This window comes from Palaemon carinicauda, chromosome 10 (assembly GCF_036898095.1).
Source record: "Palaemon carinicauda isolate YSFRI2023 chromosome 10, ASM3689809v2, whole genome shotgun sequence".
NCBI classification, from domain to species: domain Eukaryota; kingdom Metazoa; phylum Arthropoda; class Malacostraca; order Decapoda; family Palaemonidae; genus Palaemon; species Palaemon carinicauda.
Window position 1 is genome coordinate 117,006,928 of NC_090734.1, and position 26,090 is coordinate 117,033,017.

At 47.5% G+C, this 26,090-nt stretch overlaps 1 protein-coding gene across 2 annotated transcripts in view; it reads right to left on the reverse strand.

The window, feature by feature from the left end:
* The window catches only part of LOC137648698 (acetyl-coenzyme A transporter 1), a 117,721-nt gene that overhangs the window by 31,307 nt on the left and 60,324 nt on the right, over positions 1-26,090 (reverse strand). For both annotated transcript variants that reach the window (XM_068381733.1, XM_068381732.1), the window contains exons 4-6: positions 24,553-24,679; positions 23,196-23,361; positions 2,461-2,606 (exon numbers count right to left, since the gene is read on the reverse strand). In XM_068381733.1, coding sequence (XP_068237834.1) covers positions 2,461-2,606; positions 23,196-23,361; positions 24,553-24,679 — 439 coding nt within the window. The remainder of the gene's footprint in view (positions 1-2,460; positions 2,607-23,195; positions 23,362-24,552; positions 24,680-26,090) is intronic.

Sequence of the window (26,090 nt, forward strand, 5' to 3'; positions counted from 1 at the left end):
ATACAGATAATAATGATTGATATTCCATACATGGGTTAAATAACCATAGTCTACGAGACATTTTTGTTCTTTACGACAAGCATGGTGTTGGTCATTGAATAAATTCAAGGTTCATAAATTTTAAAACTAATTTGTATTTTTCCTAGCTACACAAACCAGAGTCCGTTAATAGGAGTATGGCTTCAGCAAAGCTGTAAACTCTTGTTAACATTATAATGAGGTGTTGGTAGTTACTGGTGGGTAGCGGGGAAGCCCCAGCCCTAAGCCAGCTCACTGAGTAGCCACTACGACCTTTGCCTAGGAATTGCGGGGTGGATGAAACAAGAAGTTAAAAGACTCAAGTTTGTATAGTTGGGAAAATAAAACTTAACTTTTAAATTTGTGATTTTTCCCTATACAGATACAAACCTTTGTCTTTCAATAGAAATCTTATCCCCCGGAGGAAAGAAGTTCCTATAATCAAACTGGCTGGTGTAAAATTACAGGATGCTGGTACATTCGAACCAACAGAGGTGCAGGAGTGCCAAATTCCATCCAAGTCTATTGTCCTAAAAGTGTTTAGGTGATAGATTAGGCTTCTGCTGTTAGGGAGACAGTCAATGAAGGAACCTATATCTTTACTGGGATATCTTCCCTATGCCAGATCCTAGGGAGAACGGGTTAATGGACTTGTGGATACATTCCCTTAGGTGGGGTTGTGAAGGTTATTTGATGATTTCAGACACCAGCCTCCAACATTTGCTCAACTGACAAAATTCTCTTGAAGGCTAGAGTAGCTCCTACTCCCCTGACTTCACGAACGCAAGCCAAACTAGTTGATTGGTGTTATTGCGCTCTGATTATTTAACTTTGAAGCCAGGAGAGGGTGTTCTTGGAGTATTTCTTTTTACACCTTCCTGTACTGATAAACAGGTTCTGGAGCTGTGGGTCTGACAGGCTGTATGCACTTCAGATAATGTCTTAGTACTGATACAGGGCAAAGAAGTAACTCATGCGAATTGATGGTTGCTTCCTGGAGTGATGAAATGGAAAGGGCCTCAAACCTAAGGTCATGCACGAAGGAAAAGGAGTCTTTCCTCCAGTCCTCAGTATAAGACACAGTATGACAATACAAGGATTTGGCTAACTTGTTTTGTCGAGACCGGGGGTAGCAAAAAACTTTGTTTAGGGTAAGATCCCTGTTGGAGGCCCACCTCAGGGGTTCATATGGAGCCTCTTTTAATAAGCTGAGGACTTTGGTGATGTCCCAAACTGGGGGTCTGAGCTCTCTCGGACAGGACTGCAACAAAATCCTCATCAGTATTAAGAATTACCAGGAGGAAGAGATCCAGGCCTTTCAGCCTAGATTTGACAATCATAATCCTGTTGATAACTCTTCTGATCAGGGAGCTTGGATGAGAAGCATGAGCGCTGAGGTCATCACATGGATATTGATAGGCGGTCTTGAGTGCTGCTGCCCATGAATATTCATAGGTGTCCTTGAGTGCTGCTGACTGACCCGGTACTGGTGAGCAGTAGATTTGAAGTTTGCTGTTGAGGCTCGTTGCAAACAGGTCTATCACGGGGGAACCCCACAATGTCAGGAGACTTTTTACCCCTTAAAGGCTTTAAGGGCACTCATATATGGCAGAGGCAAAGGACAGTGACATTTCTCTATCAAGCAAGATAATGCCCTAGAGACTGACCACATATACATATGATCAGCACCCAAGCCCCCTCTCCACCCAAGCTAAGACCAAGGAGGGCCAGGCAATGGCTGCTGATGACTCAGCAGATGGACATATAGGCTCCCCAAACCTATCATTCTTAGTTCACAAGGATATTGAGGTTGCAGCGACCAAAGGAACTAACGAGTTTGAGTGGGACTTGAACCCCAATCTGGCTATCACCAGGCAAGGACGTTACCAACAGACCACCACAACTCTTGGGAATGAAAAGACCACTCTGTGCTGACCAAGTGTCCGTAGCAATTGAGTTTGTTGACTATGATGTTCTTCCTGCCCAAGATGAACTTTGCCAAAAGGTCTACTACAGGAGTTTGTTTTGCTAACTCACAAAGATGTTGAGAAACTGTCCCTCCTCTTTAGATGATATAAGCCACTACGGTAGTGTTGATGTTCATCAACACTACTGAGTGGCCTAACAGAAGTTGTTGAAACTATTGCAAAGCTAGAAGTGCTGCCTTCAGGACTGCATGCCCACTCATAGTTTCTCTATTGTTCAATCAAACTGCAAAGAAAAGAAAAAGTTAATAAGCCAAGTTTTGCCGTATCAAGAGTACATCTATACAACTCGGCAGCTGAAGTTGAAGTGGCTACCTACTTGTAACTACCAACACCTCGTTATAAATTTTAACCGCCGAGTTACCAGCTTTGCTGAAATCATACTCCTATTAAAGGATGAAGCTTTGTATCCATGTAGGAACAAAAATATTTTCAAAAAAATTAAGAAACTACTTACTAGAAAGTGTGACTAATGAATCTGTTTGTCCGAGATAATTGACACAAAAATCTTTTGATTCCAAGGCAAGGAAGACGACAAAGCCAAGGAAATAACCTGCAGTCTGTCCTACTGAGTTACATGTTGAAGCCCAGCCAACATTTTCCCTGAAATGAATTTACATTATAAAAATCCAATATGAAAAATTTTGAAGTAATTTGTACTTCTCCTAATGATACAAACTCACAAATTTTTAGTAATTTATATTTTTCCTAACATACTTACCGAGAACTACTTTCTTAGGAGGTACCTGGAATCTCCTCTCAACCGACCGGAGTTTTGTGTAGTTTACCCTACTTCCGTTTTCTGTGAGGATCACCTCGGGCGGAAGGATACGTGCCCTGAGGCCAACCCCGAGTCAGGCCACATGCTAGCTTGGGTCTCGACCCTCAGTAAGTTCTTGGAAGCTAAAAATACCTAAGGGTCAGTAAGGCACTCGGGGAAGGAAGGGAGGGCCATTACCCGAAAGTAGTTCTCGGTAAGTATGTTAGGAAAAATACAAATTACTAAAAATTTGTGATTTGTTCCAACACAGACTTACCTCGAACTACTTTCTTAGGAGACTTGCACTTTAGGAGGTGGGAGTGTCTACCTGACCTAGACCCAACTAAGCAGAACGGCCGTGAACCTAGATAGGAGACTAGGTTCCAAAGATTGTCGGAAAACGAACCGTAGGAAAAACTACACAAAGAGCTCATGCTAGTGTCTAAGTACTCACCCTTACAAAATTTCATGCTGTTGTGTTCAGTGACGAAGCTGTGAAGTCATGTCTTGTGCAGTCTCTACTTGGTCAAATCTCCGGGGAAAGAAGAGAAAAGAGAAGACAAGGGAAAAGGGAAAACGAACCTGTGTCTTTTTGGTCTTGATACCCGCGATTATACCTGGGGCTTTGGCCGTTAAATCGCTTGGAGCGCGGAGATGACTGTCCCAATAGAGAACCCGTCTAGAGACTTCCTCGAATATTCCTCGAGGTAGTGGGTTGTGAATGTAGATTGCTTCGACCAGGTGCCTGCCCTGAGGATCTGCGCTACTGCCATGTTTCTCTCAAAGGCAAGAGAGGTACTTATACCCCTAATGTCATGTGGTCTGGGATTACCTTGTAGGGGAAGACCGGCACTACTATAGGCCTTGATGATCACCTGTCTAAGCCAAAAGGAGATGGTATTCTTAGAGACCGGTTTTCTCACCGTGCCCGTGGAGACGAAGAGGTTCTTGATACCAGGCCGAAGACTGGCAGTCCTCTCCAGATATTTCCTTACGGCTCTGACTGGACGCAACTTCAAATCTTCCAGATTACCTGACCGAGGAATTGCTGGAACAGTGAACCCCTTGAATTTCGGATCCCAGACAGCTGGATTTTGTGTTGTAGCCACAAATGAGGGAACGAACTTGAAGGAGATCTCACGCCAACCTCTTGTATGCGAGACTTCGTAGGACAAACCATGGATCTCGCCCACTCTCTTAGCTGAAGCCAAAGCCAACAAGAAGACCGTCTTGAGCGTGAGATTTCTATCTACTATGTCCTTCAAAGGTTCAAATGGTGGCTCACTCAACATTTTCAGAACTCTAGCCACATCCCATTGCGGCACCCTGGAGGCATGGGGAGGACAGGTTTGCTCAAAGCTCCTGATGAGCATAGAGATGTGCCTAGAGGAACCCAGATCAATGCCTTTCAGGAGGAAAACTTGGCCTAACGCTGCATGGACTCCCTTGATGGCTGGAATTGACATGCCCACCACGTCCCTGAGGTGTACGAGGAAATCCGCAATGTCCGGAATCGAGGCTCTTAAGGGCTTGATGTTTCTGGAGGCACACCATTTCGTGAAAGTGGTCCATTATGCCTGGTATACCGCTGCCGATGAGTGCCTCAGATAACGAGACATTCTTTCAGCTGTTCCTGCTGGATAACCTCCACGCGTGAAGGCGCAGAGATCGGGGATTGTCGTGGAATCTTTGGAATTGTGGCTGCCTCAGGAGATCTGGTCTGTCTGGCAGAGACCACGGGGGGAAGGCACGCTAGCTCTTTTAGATCCGCGAACCATTCCCTCTCCGGCCATCAAGGCGCTACCAAAGTCATCCTTAGGTTGTGAGCCGTCCTTACTCTGTTGAGCACTTGCCTGATCAATGCGAAGGGAGGGAAGGCATATACGTCGAGATTGTCCCACCTGTGTTGAAAGGCATCTTCCAATGCCGCCTTTGGGTCTGGGACGGGAGAACAGAATACGGGGAGTTGTGCGTTCAGTCTGGTTGCGAAGAGGTCCATCACCGGCGAACCCCACATTTGGATGATGAGTCTTGCTACTTCTGGGTGAAGTGACCATTCGGTCCCCACCACCTGGCCCATTCTGCTGAGTCCGTCGGCTAGGACATTCCTCTTTCCCGGAATGAATCTTGCTGTTATTATGACTTGTTCTCACTCGGCCCGATCCAGAATCTCCAACGTGAGATCGCACAACTCCTTCGATTTTAGACCGCCTTGCTTCTTTATGTAGGCTACCACTGTGGCGTTGTCGCACATTAACGCCACTGTGTTTCCCCTTAGAAGACCGACGAACTGAAGGCACACTTTCTGAACGGCCCTCATCTCCAGGACGTTGATATGCTGAGTCTTTTCCACCTCCGTCCAAGCGCCCCTTGCTGACTTCCCGAGAAGGTGAGCTCCCCATCCTTCCTTGGAGGCATCCGTGAAGAGGAGCATCTCCGGGGGCTCCGCTGCGAAGGGCATCCCCTTGAGGGTGTTTGTCCGGTCCTGCCACCACTCCAGGGATTGCCTTGTCTCTGGAAGAACAGGAACTATTTCGTAGGGCGAATCTACTTGGTTCCAGAGTCCCTTCAGGTTCCATTGGATGGTCCTGAGTTTCATTCTCCCTTGGGGAACCAGCTTCTCCAATGAAACTAGATGGCCTATCAATCTCTGCCAATCCTTCGCTCTCCTGGGCTGTCCTGATAGGAAGGGATGGAGGACCTGGTCCAGGTTGTTCAGCCTTTCCTCTGATGGGAAGACTCTCACTAGTCGGGAGTCTAGAACCATCCCCAAGTACGTCATCCTGGTGGAGGGAGACAGGTGCGATTTCTCCAGGTTGATGGTGATACCCAGAACTTTGCAGAATTGTAGTAGCTTCGAGCCTTGCTCCTTCAAAACTGCCTCTGAGGAAGAAAGTAGCAACCAGTCGTCCAGGTAGCGAATCAGACGAATTCCTCGTTCGTGAGCCCATACGGAGACAGTCATGAAGATTCTCGTGAAAATTTGGGGCGCTGTTGACAGGCCGAAGCAAAGAGTCTTGAATTGCAATATCTGGGTATCCCACTTCACCCGAAGGTACTTTCTGCTGGAGGGGTGAATAGGGATCTGGAAATAGGCGTCCTTGAGATCTATGGATATCATGAAGTCTCCTTCTCTCAAGGACTCCAGGACCGACTTCGGGGTGTCCGTCTTGAAGTCGGTCTTGCACACAAACTTGTTGAGGGCCGACAGATCCATGACTGGTCTCCAACCTCCCGTCGCTTTCTCCACCAGGAAGAGGCGGGTGTAGAACCCTGGGCCCAGTTGTAGCACCGTTTCCATTGCCCCTTTCGTTAACATAGTGGAGACTTCTTCTTGCAAGGATTCCCTCTTCAAGGGGTCCTTGGGGGCTAACCACTCTGCCTGACTTGCTGGGATAAGAGGTGGTGGATCTGCCAGGAACGGAAGCCTGTACCCCTCTTTCAACACTGTTACCGTCCAGGGTTCTGCTCCGTGATTCTTCCATGCTTGCCAAAATTGTTTGAGGCATCCCCCTACCTGAGGCTTGGGCAGGAGTGGGGGGCCTCTCACCCTACCTCCTTCTGGAGGAGCGACCTGAATGCCCTCTCCTGGAAGCTGAGTGTGCTGTTCTAAAGGAGGCTGGGGCTGTGGGAGCGCCCCTGCGGGAGGGCTGCGAAGGCTGAGACCACAGGGACGCTGGGGCCTCTCTCCTTACCTGGTTAGGGGAGGCTCGAGACGTCGACGGTCCATCAGATGGAGGCCTTCTGTAAGTGGGCCTCCTCATGGCGTGAGGTCTGGGAATGCTCACTTCCTTCCGTTTCAGAAGTTTCTCAACCACTTCTTCTGTCTGTTTCAGGGGAAAAAGTCCGTCACCCCACACAGAAAGGTTCCTCAAAGTCCTCGCCTCCCTGTCCGGCATACGCCTGGACAATTTACTCAAGACTGTGTCTCTTCTTTGCAGGACCCAGTTGGCGGATAACGCTAGAGACTGAAACGTTAGGAACTTCAAGGCCCGCCCTCCGGAGCTGATAAGTTCCTTCAACAGTGCTTGATTGGGCGGAACTGCAGGGTCGGAGGAAGCCTGGATGCCTACTAGTGTCGAGGCCCACCAGTCTAACCAAGAGGCGACGTTGACAAGGTCTTTGGACATCTCCTCCATCATCGTTGCCTCTGATTGAGAAAAACAGATAGGTGCTGAAGAAGCTCTGTCCTCCGAAGCCCCCTGACCTAAAACTTCTAGGGAGTCTTCCAATTTGCTGGCTCCCTGTGGCTGTCCTTCCATCCAATAATATTTGCTTTGGGACTTCAACCCCTGGAGTAACTTGGAGGAACTCTGAACTTTGGAACCTTCAGCGTTTCGTGCCACAACCTAGTCTATGTGAGCACGGCCAAGCCTCACATCTCTGGCCAAAGGTAGGGCTAAGGAGGGCTTCTGTTGAACGGGTTCCTCCATTAGCCTATTAAGGCTAGACCGCCAGGCATCCTCGTCGGAAGGAAGTGGTTCCTCAATCCTGTGGTGCTTTCATATTAGACCAATAACCCTCCTATAAGCGGAGTCCTCCGCTGGCGCGGCTTCATTGTCGCCGTCCGCGCCCTCCGTCTGAGGTCGAGGAACCATACTGACGGGGGCCTCCGCACTAGGTTGTGGTCTGAGGATGGGCATTGCGGAGGGAGCGAGAACCTCCGTCCTCCGTTTGTCTTTCTTCAAGGGGGGCGAGGCTTCCGTGGGTTTGCCCAACGGAGGAAGCCGTCCCTCTATATCGCTCGGTCGAGCTAACTTGACGAGGCTGCCCGTCCGAAAAGCCGACTCCCTCCGCTTGGCGGGTTGAGACGCCTGTTTCGAGGCATTACGCCTGTCCGAAGAGCCCCTTGGGGCTTTGTGAGAGTCAACTCTATGGCTGGTGGAGGCCCTTCTAGGAGGACTGTCTCCGGGAAACCAACCCCCAGTGCTCGGGAGAGTAGTAAAGTCCGCGAGCTTACTGCGGGGAACGAGGACCCATTGCTCCTTCGGCAAACTGCTCCTCCTGGCTTTCCTCCTCGGGGGCCTTGACCGCTTCCTCCCATGTCGTGACCTAGAACGGGACCTCGAGGGGGAGCGCCGTATCCTGGACCTGTCCCTCCTTCAACGGTGTCTTCTCCACGCCTCTTCCTCCAACGACAACGATGAGCCTGCCAACAAAGACTCCAACGACTCCTCGTAACAGATCCGAGAGGCGGGCGCGGCCGGTTTCGCAATTTTCTGGGTTCCAGATGTCGAAGGCTGAAGGAAGACATCGGGAACCGCCAATAGAGGGGCTGGGAGAGAGGTCGGACGATCTACATTCTGGAACCAGGACCCAAGGCCGTCCTCCCCCCCCTCAAAGGTGACCTACAGGGAGTTCTCGGGGGGCCCCATCCGAGGGGATCTTCCAACGGCGAATCTTCTTTTCCTGGGGCTCCTTCAGCTGCGGAGGTGCCTGAAACATAAATCCAAGAAGCTGGTGAAGACACAGGGACATCTTTATTCCACATAGGGTTGTCCGAAGAGACGTGCCCCCCAAGCACAAGGGCATCGTCTTGCGGACCCTCACTAAGTAAACCTTCAGGCCCCCCACTTGCCTGTAAAGGATCAGCAACCCCAGAATCCCAAAGACACGCCTCCTGGGGAAGAACCATTGGTTTCTTCCCCGCAACGGACTTACCTCGTTCCCTACTCTGGGTAGGGGATGAAGAAGGAACTCTGTCAGACTTCTCTCCCGTAGACATCGCGGGCGAAGAAATGCTGGTCTTCCTGGGCGAACGTTTAGATGACTTCTTATTCTTCGTTCCAAACCTCACCCACTGCACCTCATTCCACGACACACACTCCAGACATGTGTCCGAAGGAGAGCAAACTCTACCCCTGCACGAAGAGCAAAGGGAGTGCGGGTCCACCTCAGGCTTAGACAAGAACGCACCACACGACTTCCCAGCCTTAGGCCCAGGACAACGGCGGGGATGTTCCATACCGCACTAGCACAATACCGCATGACACAGGAACGCAGCGGGAAAGGATAACTAGGGCAAGTAAACACTTTAAAAACACAAGGGAAAGCACAAGTGAAAATAAGTGAACACGCGAGAGCACAAGGGAAAGTACAGCAGACCACGTGGGAACACGCGGGACACAAGAGTCGGGGACACAAAGGATCGCACTGAGATAAGGAGAGCGTCGAGATGATATCACGACGCGACCAGATAACTTACAGAGGGACGAGACCCAAGCTAGCATGTGGCCTGACTCGGGGTTGGCCTCAGGGCACGTATCCTTCCGCCCGAGGTGATCCTCACAGAAAATGGAAGTACAGTAGGGTAAACTACACAAAACTCTGGTCGGTTGAGAGGAGATTCCAGGTACCTCCTAAGAAAGTAGTTCGAGGTAAGTCTCTGTGTTGGAACAAACTACTGTACAGTTATTTTTAAAAGTATTACTTTCGGTGAAGCTGAAAGGACGAGCCATTAGAATTTAGCGAGGTTAACTACCCATTCTGCTAGTTAGCGGGGGGCAGGTAAGGGGATAGTCAGCTACCCCTCTCACTCATACAACTGTGACTGTAATTTACTTTGCTTGGAGGTAGGACTTCAAGGGGGACAAGGTTGGCGGGCAAATCTATATAAACAGCTACCGAGTCCCTGCAATTCAGGATGGTGTTGGCCCATAAGTTCACAGCTTGGTGGGCCAGGAACTCAATAATACGGTTACCTGAGAGTAAGGAGGTCTCCATCGCCTTCCAGGTACTCTCTTTGGAGAATTCCTCAGTCTGTACCAGGATCCCTAGGGATCCCAATCAGAGATCCAGCCATGAAGAAGCCTGCATGGCATACTTCGCTACCATCTCCTGGTTCAGGATCTCTACAGCCGAGAAAGTGACCTGACAACCGGAAAACCTCTTCAGCGAGACCCCCTTGGTCAGTTCCTCTAGCAAATGGTGGAGAGGAAGAGCCGGGCAGAGCTCGTCCAGGACCGTATAGTATCTCCTCTGCTGTACACCCGGAGGTGGGAGGAGGAAACCGTTCGAGCAGGAGCTTTGGAGGAAGGTCGAGAAGCGGAAGAAGGAGCTTTAGGTTTCTTCTGCTTGGAAGGAACCTACGAAGGAAAAGAATCCCACCTAGCCTTTTATATTACATAAAATGCTAAATCTAAAATAGTACAAATTCTATGGGTTACTTGACTCTTCCTACATAGTGTACAAAACTTTGTTGGTAACAAATCAAAAGTAGTACTCTATAGATTATGAATAAACTTATTTCCATCCTAGAAACCTGCATGTAACCATGGAAAGAATGATCAAACAACTCATACTTACAGCTCCATAACACAACTTCTGATTTAGTGTTAAGAATGATATAATTCTGAATGATATACAGTACAGGAATGTATAGTGATATTCTTATTACCAGACCAAAATAGTCCAGATGTTCATAAATTATTTTTCGACAGCTAAACCAAGGTCAGAAATCTAATGTAAGTTTGTAACATATCAGGATATTGAGTCCAGACAATACTGTACAAACATGACAAATTCGTAGATAATTTGTATTTTTCCTAACTATACAAACCTTGGCTATTTAATAGGGGTATTACTTTCGGCGTAGCTAAAATGACGAGCCATTAAAATTTAACGAGGTTTTACTACCCACACCGCTAGTTAGCGGGGGTAGGGGAGGGTAGCTTGCTGCCCCCATCCCCCCCTCACACACACCTATGCTTGAACTCACTTTGCTTGGAGGTAGGACTTCAAGGGGGATAGGGCTGGCAGGCAAGTTTGGTTAAATAGCTAAGGTTTGTATAGTTAGGAAAAATACAAATTATCTACGAATTTGTTATTTGTTCCGTAAACGGGAATACAAACCACGCTATTTAATACGGGTGACTCACCCATTAGGAAGGGTGGACGTCCCAGCCAGTACTGTCTTTTGGCTTTGCCCGGGGGCTCGATATTTGAGTGTGTAAACACCCAAGAAATATGGAGTCCCTGCACCTTGCTAGAACCTTGCTATGCAAGGATTGCAGCCTACGCAAGCTGTGTGTGAAGGTATGAAGAAGTGTGATTCGTCCTAGGAAGTTGTTCTGAAGTTCTTTAGATGGAAACTTATAGACTAGGACTTTCCCAATACCCCCTCGTCAGGGTATGGGGATGTAACACCATTAACTTAATACTAGGAACACAAGGGAGCATGGTTTACCTGCAGTGGTTTGAGGTCAGCTATGCAGAGATCCCAGGACGCTGCTTTCCCCAAGAGAGGGGATGATTAAGAAAAGAATAAGGGTCAGTCAAACCTTTTCATTCAAGCAGACTAAAAACCAGGTAACAATGCCCTCAACCTTCTGCTACTTGTCCAATAAGGAGCTTGAAGTTTTAAACCAGCTGTTGTGCAGCCACCACAGGGCCGATAGAGAACGTATCGAGCCTCCTGTGGGTCACGTCTTGCAGGAAGTGGGCTGTGAACGTTCTCTGACGCTTCCACACCCCTGCTTGAAGGACCTGCTTCACAGAGAAATTTCTTTTGAAGGCCAGGGACGTAGCTATGCCCCTGACATCATGTGCTCTAGGGCGACGTGACGGAGGAGGATCTGGATTCAAGGCCAGATGAATGACCCTATGAATCCATGCAGAGATGATGTTCTTGGTGACCCTCCTCTTAGTCCTCCCTGTGCTGACGAATAATGCTGGCACATGAGGATGGACTGCAGCTGTTCTTTTGAGGTATAGCCTCAAACTCCTTACTGGGCATAGTAAGAGATGGTCTGGGTCATCTGTTACAGAGCAGAGACTAGAAATCGGGAAGGAATCGAACCGAGGATCCGCTACGCCAGGATTCTGAGTCTTAGCAATAAACTCAGGGACGAAGCTGAACGTTACCTCCCCCCATCCCTTTGAATGGGCGATGTCATACGAGAGACCATGAAGTTCGCTAACACGCTTGGCCGAAGCCAAAGCTAGCAGGAACACCGTCTTCCAGGTTAGGTGGCGATCTAATGCCTGGCGTAATGGTTCATAGGAAGGTCTCTCAAGAGACCTGAGAACTCGAACCACGTTCCATGGAGGAGGTCTCACTTCCGACTGAGGGCAGGTAAGTTCATAACTACGTATGAGTAGAGAAAGTTCTAGCGATGAAGAAATGTCCATTCCTTTCAGCCGGAAAGATAGACTTAAGGCTGAGCGATAGCCTTTCACTGCCGAGACTGAAAGGCGTATTTCTTCCCGCAAATACACAAGAAACTCCGCTATTGTTGGAATAGTGGCATCGAATGGAGAGATACCCCTTCCACGACACCAACCACAGAAGACTTTCCACTTTGCCTGGTAGACTGCTGCGGATGACTTTCGCAGATGTCCAGACATCGTGACCGCAACTTGCTGCGAAAATCCTCTCTCAGAGAGGAGATGCTGGATAGTCTCCAGGCGTGAAGTTGTAGCGAAGCTACAGCTTTGTGGAAGATGTTGGCATGTGGTTGCTTGAGCAGATTGTGCCACGGAGGGAGTTCTCTCGGTAGCTCCGTTAGGAGTTGCAGAAGGCCTGGGAACCATTCCGCGTGATGCCATAGCGGAGCTATGAGGGTCATTGAAAGATTGACCGATGTTCTGGTCTTGTTGAGCACCCTCCTCATCAGACAGAACGGGGGAAAGGCGTAAACGTCTATGTTGTCCCACCGTTGTTGGAAAGCATCTTGCCAGAGAGCCCTGGGGTCTGGGACTGGGGAGCAGTACAGCGGGAGCCTGAAGTTAAGGGCTGTTGCGAACAGATCCATAGTCAGAGAACCCCACAAAATCAGGACTTTGTTGGCTACTATATGATCCAAAGACCACTCGGTACTCACTATCTGAGACGCTCTGCTCAGATTGTCAGCGAGCACATTCCTTTTGCCTGGAATGAAGCGTGCCGATAGCGGTATTGAGTGGATTTCGGCCTATCGCAGTATCTCTACTGCTAGATGGGATGGCTGCTGCAAAAACGTACCTCCTTGTTTGTTGATGTAAGCCACTACTGTGGTGTTGTCGCTCATCACCACCACAGAGTGACCCGCCAGGTATTGTTGGAACTGTTGAAGGGCCAGGAAGACGGCCTTCATCCCTAGGAGAATTATATGGAGATACTTTTCTGACTCTGACCACAGGCCTGAGGTCGTGTGGTGCAGTACGTGGGACCCCAACTCTCTTTCTTTGAAGCATCCGAAAACAGCATCAAATCCTGGGGGAGGACGAGAAGGTCCACTCCTTTTCGTAGGTTCTCGTCTGCCACCCACCACTGGATGTCCGTCAGTTCCGCAGGTCCCATAGGGATCCTGACGTCCGGGGAATCGTAACCTTGATTCCACCGAGACTTGAGTCGCCACTGGAAGGATCTCATCCTGAGGCGACCGTTGGGAACTAGACGAGCTAATGATGAAAGGTGACCAAGGAGACGTAACCACGATTGGGCTGAAAACTCTTCTCGTCTGAGAAAAGGGCTTGCGACCTTCCTCAGCCTTGCTATCCTGTCGTCTGATGGGAAGGCTTTGTGGAGATTGGTGTTTATAACCATGCCTAGATATACCAGTCTTTGAGTGGGAAGCAGTGAGGACTTCTCGAGATTTACCAGGATCCCCAGGTCCTGGCAAAGTCTCAGAAGTTTGTCCCGGTGTTGAAGAAGGGATGACACCGAGTCTGCTAGGATTAACCAATCGTCCAGATAACGAAGGAGAAGGATGCCAATCCTGTGTGCCCACGAAGATATTAGGGTGAACACTCTGGTGAAAACCTGTGGTGCTGTGGAGAGACCGAAGCACAGCACCTTGAACTGGTACTCTTTGTTATCTAGGCTGAATCTTAAGTACTTCCTTGAAGACGGATAGACTGGGATCTGGAAGTACGCGTCCCTTAGATCCAGTGTACACATGAAGTCTTGCAGTCTTACTGCTAGTCTGACCGTGTCTGCCGTCTCCATGCTGAACGGAGTTTGTTTGACAAACTTGTTCAGAGCTGAGAGGTTGATGACTGGTCTCCAGCCTCCAGACGCTTTCTTTACAAGAAAGAGTCGACTGAAGAAGCCTGGAGACCCGTTGAGGACCTCTTGGAGAGCGCCCTTCTTCAACAGGGTCTAGACTTCTGCCCGAAGGGCTTGCCCCCTTGCCAATCCCATGGCAAGGGAGCTCAATGACACTGGATTCGTCATCAGAGGAGGTAGAGATGATGTGAACGGGACGCGATATCCCAGACTGATTAAGGAAATCGTCAAGGAATCGGCCCCAAGTTGCTGCCACCTGTCTGAGCAGCTTTGTAGGCATCCCCCCACTGGTGGACATGCAGGGGGATTGCCAATCCTGGCGTTTGCGGCCTCGGCTGCTCCCTCTAGGATTCTTACCTCCCCTGGAGTACTTCTTGCATTTCCTATCCTTGACAGGAAAGGGCTTAGACACCCCTGTCTTCGCTGTTGTCGTTGGTTTTGCGGTCTTAGTCGGACGGGACTGCTGGTGTGCTGGAGGCTTATAGGGCTTAGATGTCAAAGCCCTATGAAGGAGGGAGTCTTGGTGAGACTTCCTCCACCTCTCAGCGGCCTGTTCCACATCCCTAGGCTCAAACAGGATCGTTCCTTCTAAAGAAGAATGCCTGAGCCTATTGATCTCGGTGCTAGGGACCTACTGATGGAATCTCAGCCACCACATCCCGACGTTTCAGGATGATGTTTGCCCACAAGTTCGAGACTTGGTGGGCCAGAAACTCGATCGTGCGAGTGCCTGAGAGAAGGAACGTCTCCATAGCTTTCCTAGTGCGTTCTTTGGAGAAATCCTCAGAGGGTATCAGGATACCTAAAGTCCCTAACCAGATGTCCAGCCACGAAGTGGCTTGCATAGCACACTTCGCAACCTTCTCCTGGTTAAGGATCTCGGTTGCCGAGAACGAGACCTGCCGGTTGGAGTCTCTCTCAAGAGGGACTCCCCTGGTAAGCTCTTCCAACGAATGGTGGAGAGGAAGAGCTAAACAAGGCTCCTCCATGATCTCAAAGTACCTCCTCTGCTGTACGCGAGGAGGTGGGAGAAGCTTGTTGCCGGCACTGAAACGGTTGGAGGAGGAAAACTCGGAGAGCTGTACAGCAATCTTGTCCCTGGTACTCTTAACCCCCTGAGACCAGGGCAGAGCTGCACTGGCCTCAAATGGTTTCTGAGTACCGAATACGCGGTCCAAGGCCATGTCCTTGCCCTCACGAGGAGGGATCTCTGGGTCAGCAAACCCATTGAGAGCCCTCATTAGAGTCAGAACTTGCCAAAACACATGCTCTAACTCTTGCTGTTCTCCTCCTAACGTTGGACTTGCAGCGAAGTCTCCTGTCCCGAAAGGCTCTTCTTGGGGAGAGTCGCGGACGTTCTCCGAGTGGCTAGTTGGCTCCGTCCTTGGTCTTGTAGAGGACTTTGGTAAAGTCTTCGAGTCCTTCGACTCCTTCCTGGGAAGGATGTACGACTCCAACATAGAAGATGGCAAGTTCTTTCCAGCCCCCCCTTGGGAAGATTTCTCAGCGCGAGGCGGGGTTTCCCTCATTGGTGCGATGGGGGAAAAGTCTCGCCTCACGTGATTCCCCCGAGGACGGGAAACACTCGTCCGACAGGGAAGGAGAGAAAGTCTGGGGGAGTGAAGGAACCTGCCTCAAAGGCTTACATGGAGTCAACTTAGCCCTTGGAGAAGTTACCGCGTCCGGAACTCCTCTTTTTCTCTTCAGAGGGGTAGAGACAGCCAAGGATCTGTGACCTAATTCAGAGAAAACAGGCTTGAACGCCTGTGTAACAGCTCTGATTAGTGCACCGAACCAAGGTTGTCGGCTGACAGATGCACTGTCAGACACCCCCTCTGAAAGGACAGGGATCGAAGGATCCCTGGGAGGAGTTCCTAAAGGTGGGTTCGCCTGAAAAGGAATAGGGATCCTGGACCCCTCTGGATGTTTCCCTTCCGCCGCAATACGCGCTGTTCTGCGTTTGCGGGGAGGAGAATGCGGCGATGGTGACCTTGCCGTGCGTTGTCCAGCAGCCTCGCGCGCGGAGGCGCGTAATGGTGCTTGCGTGATGGAGAATAGCAGGGGTCGCAGCGCAGGAGACTGCTGGCGCGCGCGGGCAACTGCGAGGGCGCGTGCGGGCAAAAATAGCTGATTGATACCCTTGGCGGAGGGTTAGAGACAGCCAACATTGTTGGAATATTACTTAAGAGTTAATTAAAAAAAAGCTTAAGGGTTCGTACCTGATAAGGAAGCTGACTTTAATGATTCTCTGCCTCATTATGTCCGCTTTCCTTATGAGATCCAGCAATCCACCCAGGGGGCTGAAGACCTCTAGGAGCCGTCAAACTGGTGAAAATACCTCTATGTTGACAGGACCTCAACCAATACCCTTGTTCGGGCGCTCTCAAGGAACAAAATGACCACCTGACTAAATCAAAGATTGTGGAAGACTGTCGACCAATCTCCACAAACAACCATAAAAATATATAAAAGTTCCAAGAGAAGAAAAAGGGTACTAGGGATTAGGGGTAGATCATTCACCCACTACTGCACTCGCTGCTACGAATGGTCCCAAAGTGTAGCAGTCCTCATAAAGGGTCTGGACACGTTTCAAGTAATGTGAGGCGAACACAGATTTACTCCTCCAAAAGGTTGTGTCCATGATGCTCTGCAGAGAACGATTCTGCTTGAAAGCTACAGAAGTTGCCACCGCTCTAACTTCATGAGTTTTTACTTTCAGCATCTTGAGGTCTGCCTCACCGCAGTGTGAGTGAGCCTCTCTAATTAAAAGTCTTATAAAAAATGAAAAGGGCGTTTTTTGATAATGTTAACGAGGGTTTCCTGACTGTGCACCAAAGAGCTTCTGACTTGCCTCTTAATTCTTTAGTTCTGTCCAGATAGAACTTCAGTGCTCTAACAGGACACAGGACCTTCTCCAACTCTTCACCAACCACATCAGAAAGGTTTGTAATCTCGAAAGACTTAGGCCATGGGTGAGAAAGACGTTCATTCTTGGCCATGAATCCAAGTTGCAAGGAGCATATGGCTTTGCCGTTTCTGAAGCCAATATTTTTGCTAAAGGCGTGAACCTCAATGACTCTCTTAGCTGTCGCCAGACTAACCAAGAACAGTGTCTTTAAAGAGAGATCTTTAAAAGAAGCCGAGTGTAAGGGCTCAAACCTGTCACTCATGAGGAACTTCAAAACAACATCTAGATTCCAGGCTGGTGATTCTTGTTGGCGCTCCTTAGAAGTCTCAAATGATCTGAGGAGGTCCTGAAGGTCTTTATTATTGGAGAGGTCCAAATTCCTGTGCCTGAAGACTGCTGCCAACATACTCCTGTACCCCTGGATGGTAGAGGAAGAAAAATTGCGTTTTCTTCTAAGGTCTAAAAAGAAGTCAGCAATTTGAGTTACAGAGGTACTGAATGAAGAAACTGAGTTAGCTCTACACCATTCTCTAAAAACCTCCCACTTGGACAGGTAAACCTTGATGGTAGAAGCCCTCCTCGCTCTAGCTCCCTCCTTCAAAAGTCCTCTAGATCTTGTGAGTTTTTCAATAGTCTGAAGGCAGTTAGACGTAGAGCTTGGAGGTTTAGATGATGTCTTGCCAAGTGAGGTTGTTTGAGAAGATCTACTCTCAATGGGAAGCTTCTCGGAATGTCCACCATCCATTCCAGTACCTCTGTGAACTATTCTCTTGATGGCCAAAAGGGAGCCACTAGAGTTAACCTGGTTCCCTCGTGTGACACAAACTTCACAACTTTGAATGGTGGGAACGCGTACATGTCCAGGTGAGACCAATCCAGCAGGAAAGCGTCTATGTGTGTCGCTTCGAGATCTGGAACTGTGGAGCAGTATGTCTCCAGTCTTTTCGTTTTCGCGGTCGCGAACAGGTCTATGGACGGACGACCCCAAATCCGCCACAGTTTCTCGCATACTTCACAGAACTTGATCCCTCTTGCTGAGGCTATCTGCCAACACATTCTTCTCTCCTTGGATGAATCTTGTAAGTAGGGTTACATTTCTTTCCTTGGCCCACTCGAGAAGTCTTTGCAGTCTCGTAAAGTGACCTCGAATGAGTCCCGCCTTGTTTGGTTATGTAAGCCAATGCTGTGGTATTGTCGGCGTTGACCTGCACTACTTTGTCCCGCAACGACCTTTCGAAACCTTTGAGGGCCAACAGGACTGCCAACAGCTCCTTCTGATTGATGTGGAAGCTCTCCTGTTCCCTTGTCCACAGAGACCTGAGATCTCCGACTTGCCCAGTGTTGCTCCCCACCCCGAGTCCGAGGCGTCGGAAAACAACAACAACACAAGGTCTGGGCTCCTTCGTTCCAACGAGAGACCTTCCTGAAACTTGCCTAGGTCGTTCCACCACTGGAGGCACCTTCTTACTGGTTCCGTAAGGGGAATGCTTTCCGCCTTGAGGCTCTCCTCTTTGTTCCAATGACAATTGAGGTGGAATTGAAGAGCCCGAAGATTCAGTTTCCCCAGGGAAACAAATTGTTCCAGTGAGGAGAGGGTTCCCAGCAGACTCATCCACTCTCTTACCGAACAAACTCTTTTCTCTAGAAAAGAACGAAGTTTCAGTAGGGCTTGTTGTATCCTTGTGGGTGACGGAAAAGCCTGAAAAGCTAGACTGCGAATCTCCATCCCCAAATAGAGAATCTTCTGGGATGGAATCAATTGAGACTTCTTTGTGTTTACAAGAAGCCCCAGCTCCTCTGACAATCTCAATGTTAGACACAGATCCTCCAGACAGCGATTGGAGGAGTGAGCTCTGATAAGCCAGTCGTCCAGATACAAGGAGGCTCTGATGCCTCTTAAGTGCAGCATACTCGCTACATTTAATATGATCTTTGTGAAAATTAGAGGGGCCGTGCTGAGGCCGAAACACAAGGCCCGAAACTGAAAGACTTCCTTCCTGTACATGAACCACAGTTAACGCTTGAAACTTGGATGGATGGGGATATGAAAGTAAGCGTCCTGGAGGTCTAACGAGACCATCCAGTCACCCTTTTCTACTGCTGCTAGTACAGTCTTTGGCGTCTCCATAGAGCACTTCGTCTTCTGAACGTAGTCGTTGAGGGAACTTACGTCCAGGACTGGTCTCCATCCCCCCGAGTTCTTGCGAACCAGGAATAGGCGGTTGTAAAACCCTGGTGACTTCAAGTCTTGCACCCTCTCTACTGCTTTCTTTTCCAGCAAGAGAGACATTTGGAGGTGCATAGCCTGTCTCTTCGACTCCTCCTTGTATCTGGGAGAGAGATCTACAGGATCTAACACTAACGGAGGTTTCATAATGAAAGGAATCTTGTATCCCTCCTTCAAAACACGAACGGACCAAGGGTCCCCTCCCCTTCTCTCCCAGGCTCGTCAGAAGTTGTTCAGTATGGCTCCTACTGCTGTCTGAAGGCGAAAGCAGTCAGACTCTGCTTTGCCCAGGTCTGGAACCTCTCCTTCTAGCTCTCCTCCTATCGGGTCTGAAGCTAACCCTGCTGGTGGACTTTCTTCGAAAAGGCTGTGAGAATTGAGGAAAAGGAGTTTCTTCTTTTGATTTACGGTTGCTAAAGTAAGTCGGAAGAACCTTCCTTGCAGTCTTGGAGACTAAGTCTTGAGTGGCCTTCTGGGTCAAAGCAGAGGCAACCTCTCTCACTAACTCCTGAGGAAACAGAGAGGGAGAAAGAGGTGCAAACAGCAATTCCGACTTCTGGAATAGGGTGACCCCCATAGAAAGAAAAGAACACATGTCGCTCTTTTCTTAAGAACCCCAGCTGTGAATAGGGCTGCCAACTCATTAGAGCTATCCCTCACGGCTTTATCCATACATGACATAATATGTATAAAGCTATCAGTGTCAGGATCTTTCAAGATTGACACTTTCTTCCTCAAGGCTCCCAGAGTCCAATCTAGAAAGTTGAAAACCTCGAAGGCTCTGAAGACGCCTTTGAGGTGATGATCAAACTCAGAAGTCGACCATAGAATCTTAGTTCTTCTCATGGTCAACAGACAAGGAGAGTCTACTAGGCTTGAGAAGTCGCCCTGGGCAGAGGCAGGAACTCCCAAGCAGAGAACTTCTCCTGTCTCGTACCATACACTTGACCTGGACGCTAATCTGGCTGGGGAAAAGCGAAGGCCGTCTTGCCTAGGTCTTTTTTGGGCTTCATTAAATCTCCTAACATTCTTAGTGCTCTCTTCGGAGAGCGAGAGAATACCATCTTAGTGAACTCCGAAGGAGGTGAATGCGGAGCAATGGGAACAAACTAGTCCGGAAATTCTTCTGTAAAGACTTTTATAATCTTTTTAAGATCGACTGAGCGATGAAGTGTCTTAGGCTCTTCTCCCTCAGAGAGATTATGCAAAACTTCATCCGAGGAAAAGTGATTATCCGGCTCTTCCTCCGAAAAAACTCTAACTGGCGGAGCGGCATTTTGCAGAACAGGAGGAGACTCCTTACGGGCCCGACCACTGTCCAACACAGATGTAGGGTCATCACGTGCAGTGTCACTATGAGTCAACGCTCGACGCTCAGAAAGCAGTCGCTCGCGATCATGAGGATCGGCACTACGGCGCGCGCGATCTAGACGCTCAGTATGACAGACGTCATCACGACGTTCGCTGCTCTTACGCTCGGCGTCACGTCCGACTGCATGTCGTACAACATCTGATTAACGTTGGGCGTCACGTTTCCCTTGTCGTTCGACGTCACGTCTAACGACGCTCGGCGTCACGTTTAGCTGCCTGGCGATCGTCATCACGTTTAGCTGCCTGGCGATCGTCGTCATCACGTTTAGCTGCCTGGCGATCGTCGTCACGCTTGGATGGCCGACGCTCGGCGTCACGCTTGGTAGCTTGACGTTTGGGATCAAGAGGATCAGGAACTCGATGAGACACAGACACCTTATCACTTCGTTCAGAACCGTGTTTAACTGCTTGCGAGGCTGACCGTCGTCGGAATCTTGACCACCACATCCTTGTTGATAGCAGGTTGATACGTCTGCATAAAAGACGAGAGCTGCTGCTGCATGTCTTGCAGAATACTCCAATTCAGATCAACATGAGGTGACGCAGGTGAAGTAACTTCAACCGCAAACTCGCCTTCTTCATCGCTCACGTAACGCCCCAAGGGTCCGGAATATGGAAACCAGTCTGACGGGAGCGGTGGAGCATGAACCGTGATACCAGACTCAGGAACAAGATCCGCATCAGACTGAACTAGACCTTTGTCAGCTTCTGACATACTATCAGGACGTTTAGCAGGAGAATCTTCCACAGATGAAGAGAAACGCTCTGGACTGTCCCAATGGCTAGAGCCAGGCGCTTGAGGCGATAAGTCGCGACGTTGAGCTACTGCATCCACTTTCCTCTTAAGAGGTCTGGAGGCTTGACACCAGCCCTTGCTGGGCGCCGCGTCATCCGAAGATGAGGATAACAAACTAACCTCACCTTCCCCATGGTGAGGGTGAGCGTCCCGTGAGGCGACAACAGGTATGCTCGAGGGGACGTCTGCCCGAGCGATAACGCCTCTCGTTCCCTATCGCCGATCGACATTCCTTCTCCCAGGGGTTGGGGAGCTTGGAAGAGGTCTAAGGCTAGGTGAACGACAGGCTCGAGTAGACACACCCTCCACAGCACTAAACATATTAACTGCACTTTTCGCACTAACACTTTTTAATTGGTTCACATCGGACATAAGCTGGTTCCTGTCCGCAGCAAGCGATTCCACCCTTACTCCAAGGGCCTGAATCGCGAACATCATGTCTTTAAGCGTAGGCTCAGTGGTAACAGTAGTGGGATCTGAACCTACCACTACAGGGGAAGGATTAGGTTCAATGACACGGGAAGTGGATAATTCTCTAGAACGAGAAGAACTACGTCTAACTCTGTCTCTCTCTAATTTACGAGTGTAGCGGTCAAAAGCCAGCCACTCATTCTCAGACCATGAAACACATTCTTCACACCAATCCCCCAACTCACATACATTTAGAACAAATTGAGTGGGGATCTACAGCGGCTTTAGGAAGCCGGGTCTTACACCCTTTCACACACTTTCTATATGAGGGAGACGGGTCGGCCATTATGAATAGTTAATAAGAGAGATCAAAACAAGCAAGGGTCAAAATAATCAAAATAATCAAAATCAAAAAAGTTTCAAGAGAATCCGAAAACAAAATCCAACAAGCGAAAGCCAATAACCAAAATTTGTACATCACCAAAGATAACTTGTCAAAATCCAGGTTAGTTAACGAGTGAATTCAAAACAATGTCGCCGGTAATGGCAGCAGAGAAGATCTGAGGATTTATGGAATGGTTCTGTGTATCTCGTGTGAGGGCGCTAGTGTACACCTGGCTACTCTATCAGCGATTGCCGCGAGTTTTGAATTTCTGCCGGACGTCAGAGACTAAAGCTATTTTTATATAACCTGCGGGTAAGTTTAATGTTTAAAAATAAAATATCGTAAGAACAGCAACAATACCTAAACAAATATTTCCTCTATAAACTATAAAAACTTTAAACAAACAAGATGAAGAGAAATTCGACAGAATAGTGTGCCCAAGTCTACCCTCAAGCAAGAGAACTCTAACGCAAGACAGTGGAAGACCATGGTACAGAGGGTAGGGCACCACTCAAGACTATTATTATTATTATTATTATTATTACTTGCTAAGCTACAACCTTAGTTGGAAAAGCAGCATGCTATAAGCCCAGGGGCTCCAACAGGGAAAATAGCTCAGTGAGGAAAGGAAACAAAGAAAACAAAATATTTCAAGAAGAGCAACAAGATTAAAATAAATATCTCCTATATAAACTATAAAAACTTTAAACAAACCAAGAGGAAGAGAAATAAGATAGAGTAGTGCACCTAAGTGTACCCTCAAGCAAGAGAACTCTAACCCGAAAGACAGTGGAAGACCATGGTACAGAGGCTATGGCACTACCCAAGATTAGAGAACAATGGTTTGATTTTGGAGTGTCCTTCTCTTAGAAGAGCTGCCTACCATAGTTAAAAAGTCTCTTCTACCCTTACAAAGAGAAAAGTTGCCACTGAACAATTACAGTGAATTAAGAAGAATTGTTTGGTAATCTCAGTGTTGTCCGGTGTATGAGGTCATAGGAGAATGTGTAAAGTATAAGCCAGACTATTCGGTGTGTGTGTGTGTGTGTGTAGGCAAAGGGAAAATGAACCGTAACCAGAGAGAAGGATCAAATGTAGTACTGTCAGGCCAATCAAAAGACCCCATAACTCTCTAGTGGTAATATCTCAACGGGTGGCTGGTGCCCTGGCCAACCTACTACTTTGTTGGTAGAAAGTCACACATGGTGTGGCCCTTAGGTTTGGTGATTGATTCTTTACTCTTTGCTACCTGCAAAATAAAATTAGTAGGGGAAAAGGAGATTAGAATGAGGTGATATAACACTGAATCTTCACTAGCCTGAATTATATCTAAACTAGAATCCTTACCTCGATAAAATGGTAAGAGCCCACCCATCAACGGCAATGTCCTGCGTCGCTGCTAAAAAGTTCAGAGCAAAGAACACACACATTATAGTGGTCACATTAGGTGGAAGATCTGTTCCTTCTCCAAGGAGAGCGTTGATATTTGATGACAGAACCAGCATGAAGATACCTGGCAGAGAAAAACATAATCAATGGTTACAGGAGCAAAAGAGCTAGTAATGCAAGGGAAGAGATTGTAATATCATGAGAAGAATTCAGATCTATGAATATCACTGCTGCACACTACAAAGAGATAATTCTATGATCATAATACCTACAATAACATACGGTACAGTAGATGAAAATAAAATAATATATGAATAAAATCTCAAATAATGTAATTACTATTTAAAACACAAAATGATAAAAAACCCAAATTGTAAAAATCAAATTTACTCTTTGGATACTTATCTCCTGGTCACAATGCCTATATTTATGAAGCATAAGTTTTCAATGTTTATCCAACTGAGGGAGGTAGCCCCTAAATGATGCTCTCATGGCTGGGGATACCTAACTCAATGCTTAGTCATAATTTGGAGTCTACAGAGAACGGCAGTAAAATAAAAACTACTTCAAGTGGGGAAGTATCATCATAATAAATATTATTAGAATTCTATTTACTTTAATGAACCTTACCTCTAGGTCACATCACTGACTATCACCACACTAATTCAGTGGTGGGCAAGATTGTAATCATAAAATCTTACAAGTAAAATCAATTCATTATCTGTATATTTCCTAAATTTCCATCCTGTAAACATTTAAAAATAAAACCTAATAATGAAAGGAATTGTATATAAATGTTCTGCTTCATTATCTTTAAAAATTAGGGCTAACCCCTCAGCTATTCTATGATTTTAGGCTTTCTCACCTTTCCTACTTTTTGATGTTATAAAGCAACATCTCTAAAAAATAGTTTACAGATTAGCTAAGAAAAGCACTAGAAGAGTTGGAAGACCCACGCCTACATGGCTGAGGACTATGAAGTGCGAAGCACGAGATGATGAATGGAGAGGTATTGAATTTAAAAGCTCAAGATAGAGACGACTGGCAAAATCTAACAGAGGCCCTTTGCGTCAATGGGCGTAGGAGGAGATGAGGAGGATACTCAGCAGAAAAATGAATGCTAAACTAAAGTAACTGAGGTGCCCTTACTATTACAAAAATCACTAGTGAGAAAAGACTATCCTGAGGTAGTTGCTCTAACCCCTATATGCTTATGCTTCAATCCATATGTAAGGGGAACAAAACAACATTCTAAAGCTGCAATCAAGCAAACTCAATTTAGTATTCAACAGCTCTCTATTTCCATTAAACTTACCAATTAAATATTGAGCAGGAACAAGCCATGATTTACGCCGCCCCATTGATTGAAAATATATTGAATCCACCAAAGGTGCCCATAATAGCTTGATGCTGAATGGCCAGAACGATAGACTGAAGGTGGCCTGAAAGAAAAAACAATAATGAATGCAATTCAGGTACTACTGTACACAATAATAGACAAACCTCGTCTCAAGAAATTTGTACAGGTAGCATTGCTCTAACATTAATAAAAATCCCAAATTTTAAGTAATTTGTATTTTTCCTAACAGTACTTACCTCGAAATACTTTCTTAGGAGTATCTGGGATCTCCTCCCATCCGACCAGAGTTTTGTGTAGTTTACCCTATACCCATTTTCTATGAGGGGTAACCTCAGGCGGAGTGATACGCGCCCTGAGGCTAACCCCGGGTCAGAGAGCATGCTTGCTCAGGTCTCGACCTCCATTAAGTTCTTGGTAGTTTAGGTCTCTAAGAATTCCAGAAGGCACTCGGGGAAGGAAGGGCAGGCCATTACTCATAAGTAGTTCGAGGTAAGTACTGTTAGGAAAAATGTTATTTTGATAATAAAATAAATTTTTGAATATACTTACCCGGTGATTATATAGCTGCAACTCTGTTGCCCGACAGACAACTCTACGGTAAAAACTCGCCAGCGATCGCTACACAGGTTGCGGGTGTGCCCAACAGCGCCATCTGTCGTCCAGATACCCAGTACTCAATGTAAACAAAGACTCAATTTTCTCCTCGTCCCACTGCGTCTCTATTGGGGAGGAAGGGAGGGTCCTTTAATTTATAATCACCGGGTAAGTATATTCAAAAATTTGTTTTATTATCAAAATAAAATTTTTCAATATTTAACTTAGCCGGTGATTATATAGCTGATTCACACCCAGGGGGGTGGGTAGAGACCAGCAATATATGTTTACACTTTTATGAGCTAAGAGTTTTTATTTCATTTTAGAAGTTATCAAAATAACAAAAACAAAATAAATAGGTACCTGGTAAGGAAGTCGACTTGAACAATTACTCTGCCTTTTAAGTACGTCTTCCTTACGGAGCCTCGCGATCCTCTTAGGATGCTGATCGACCCCTAGGATCTGAAGTATCAAGGGTTGCAACCCATACAACAGGACCTCATCAAAACCCCTAATCTAGGCGCTCTCAAGAAATGACTTTGACCACCCGCCAAATCAACCAGGATGCGAAAGGCTTCTTAGCCTTCCGAACAACCCAAAAAACAACAATAAAAACATTTCAAGAGAAAGATTAAAAGGGTATGGAATTAGGGAATTGTAGTGGTTGAGCCCTCACCCACTACTGCACTCGCTGCTACGAATGGTCCCAGTGTGTAGCAGTTCTTGTAAAGAGACTGGACATCTTTCAAGTAAAATGACGCGAACACTGACTTGCTTCTCCAATAGGTTGCGTCCATTATACTTTGCAGAGATATATTTTGCTTAAAGGCCACGGAAGTTGTTACAGCTCTAACTTCGTGCGTCTTCACCTTAAGCAAAGTTCGGTCTTCCTCACTCAG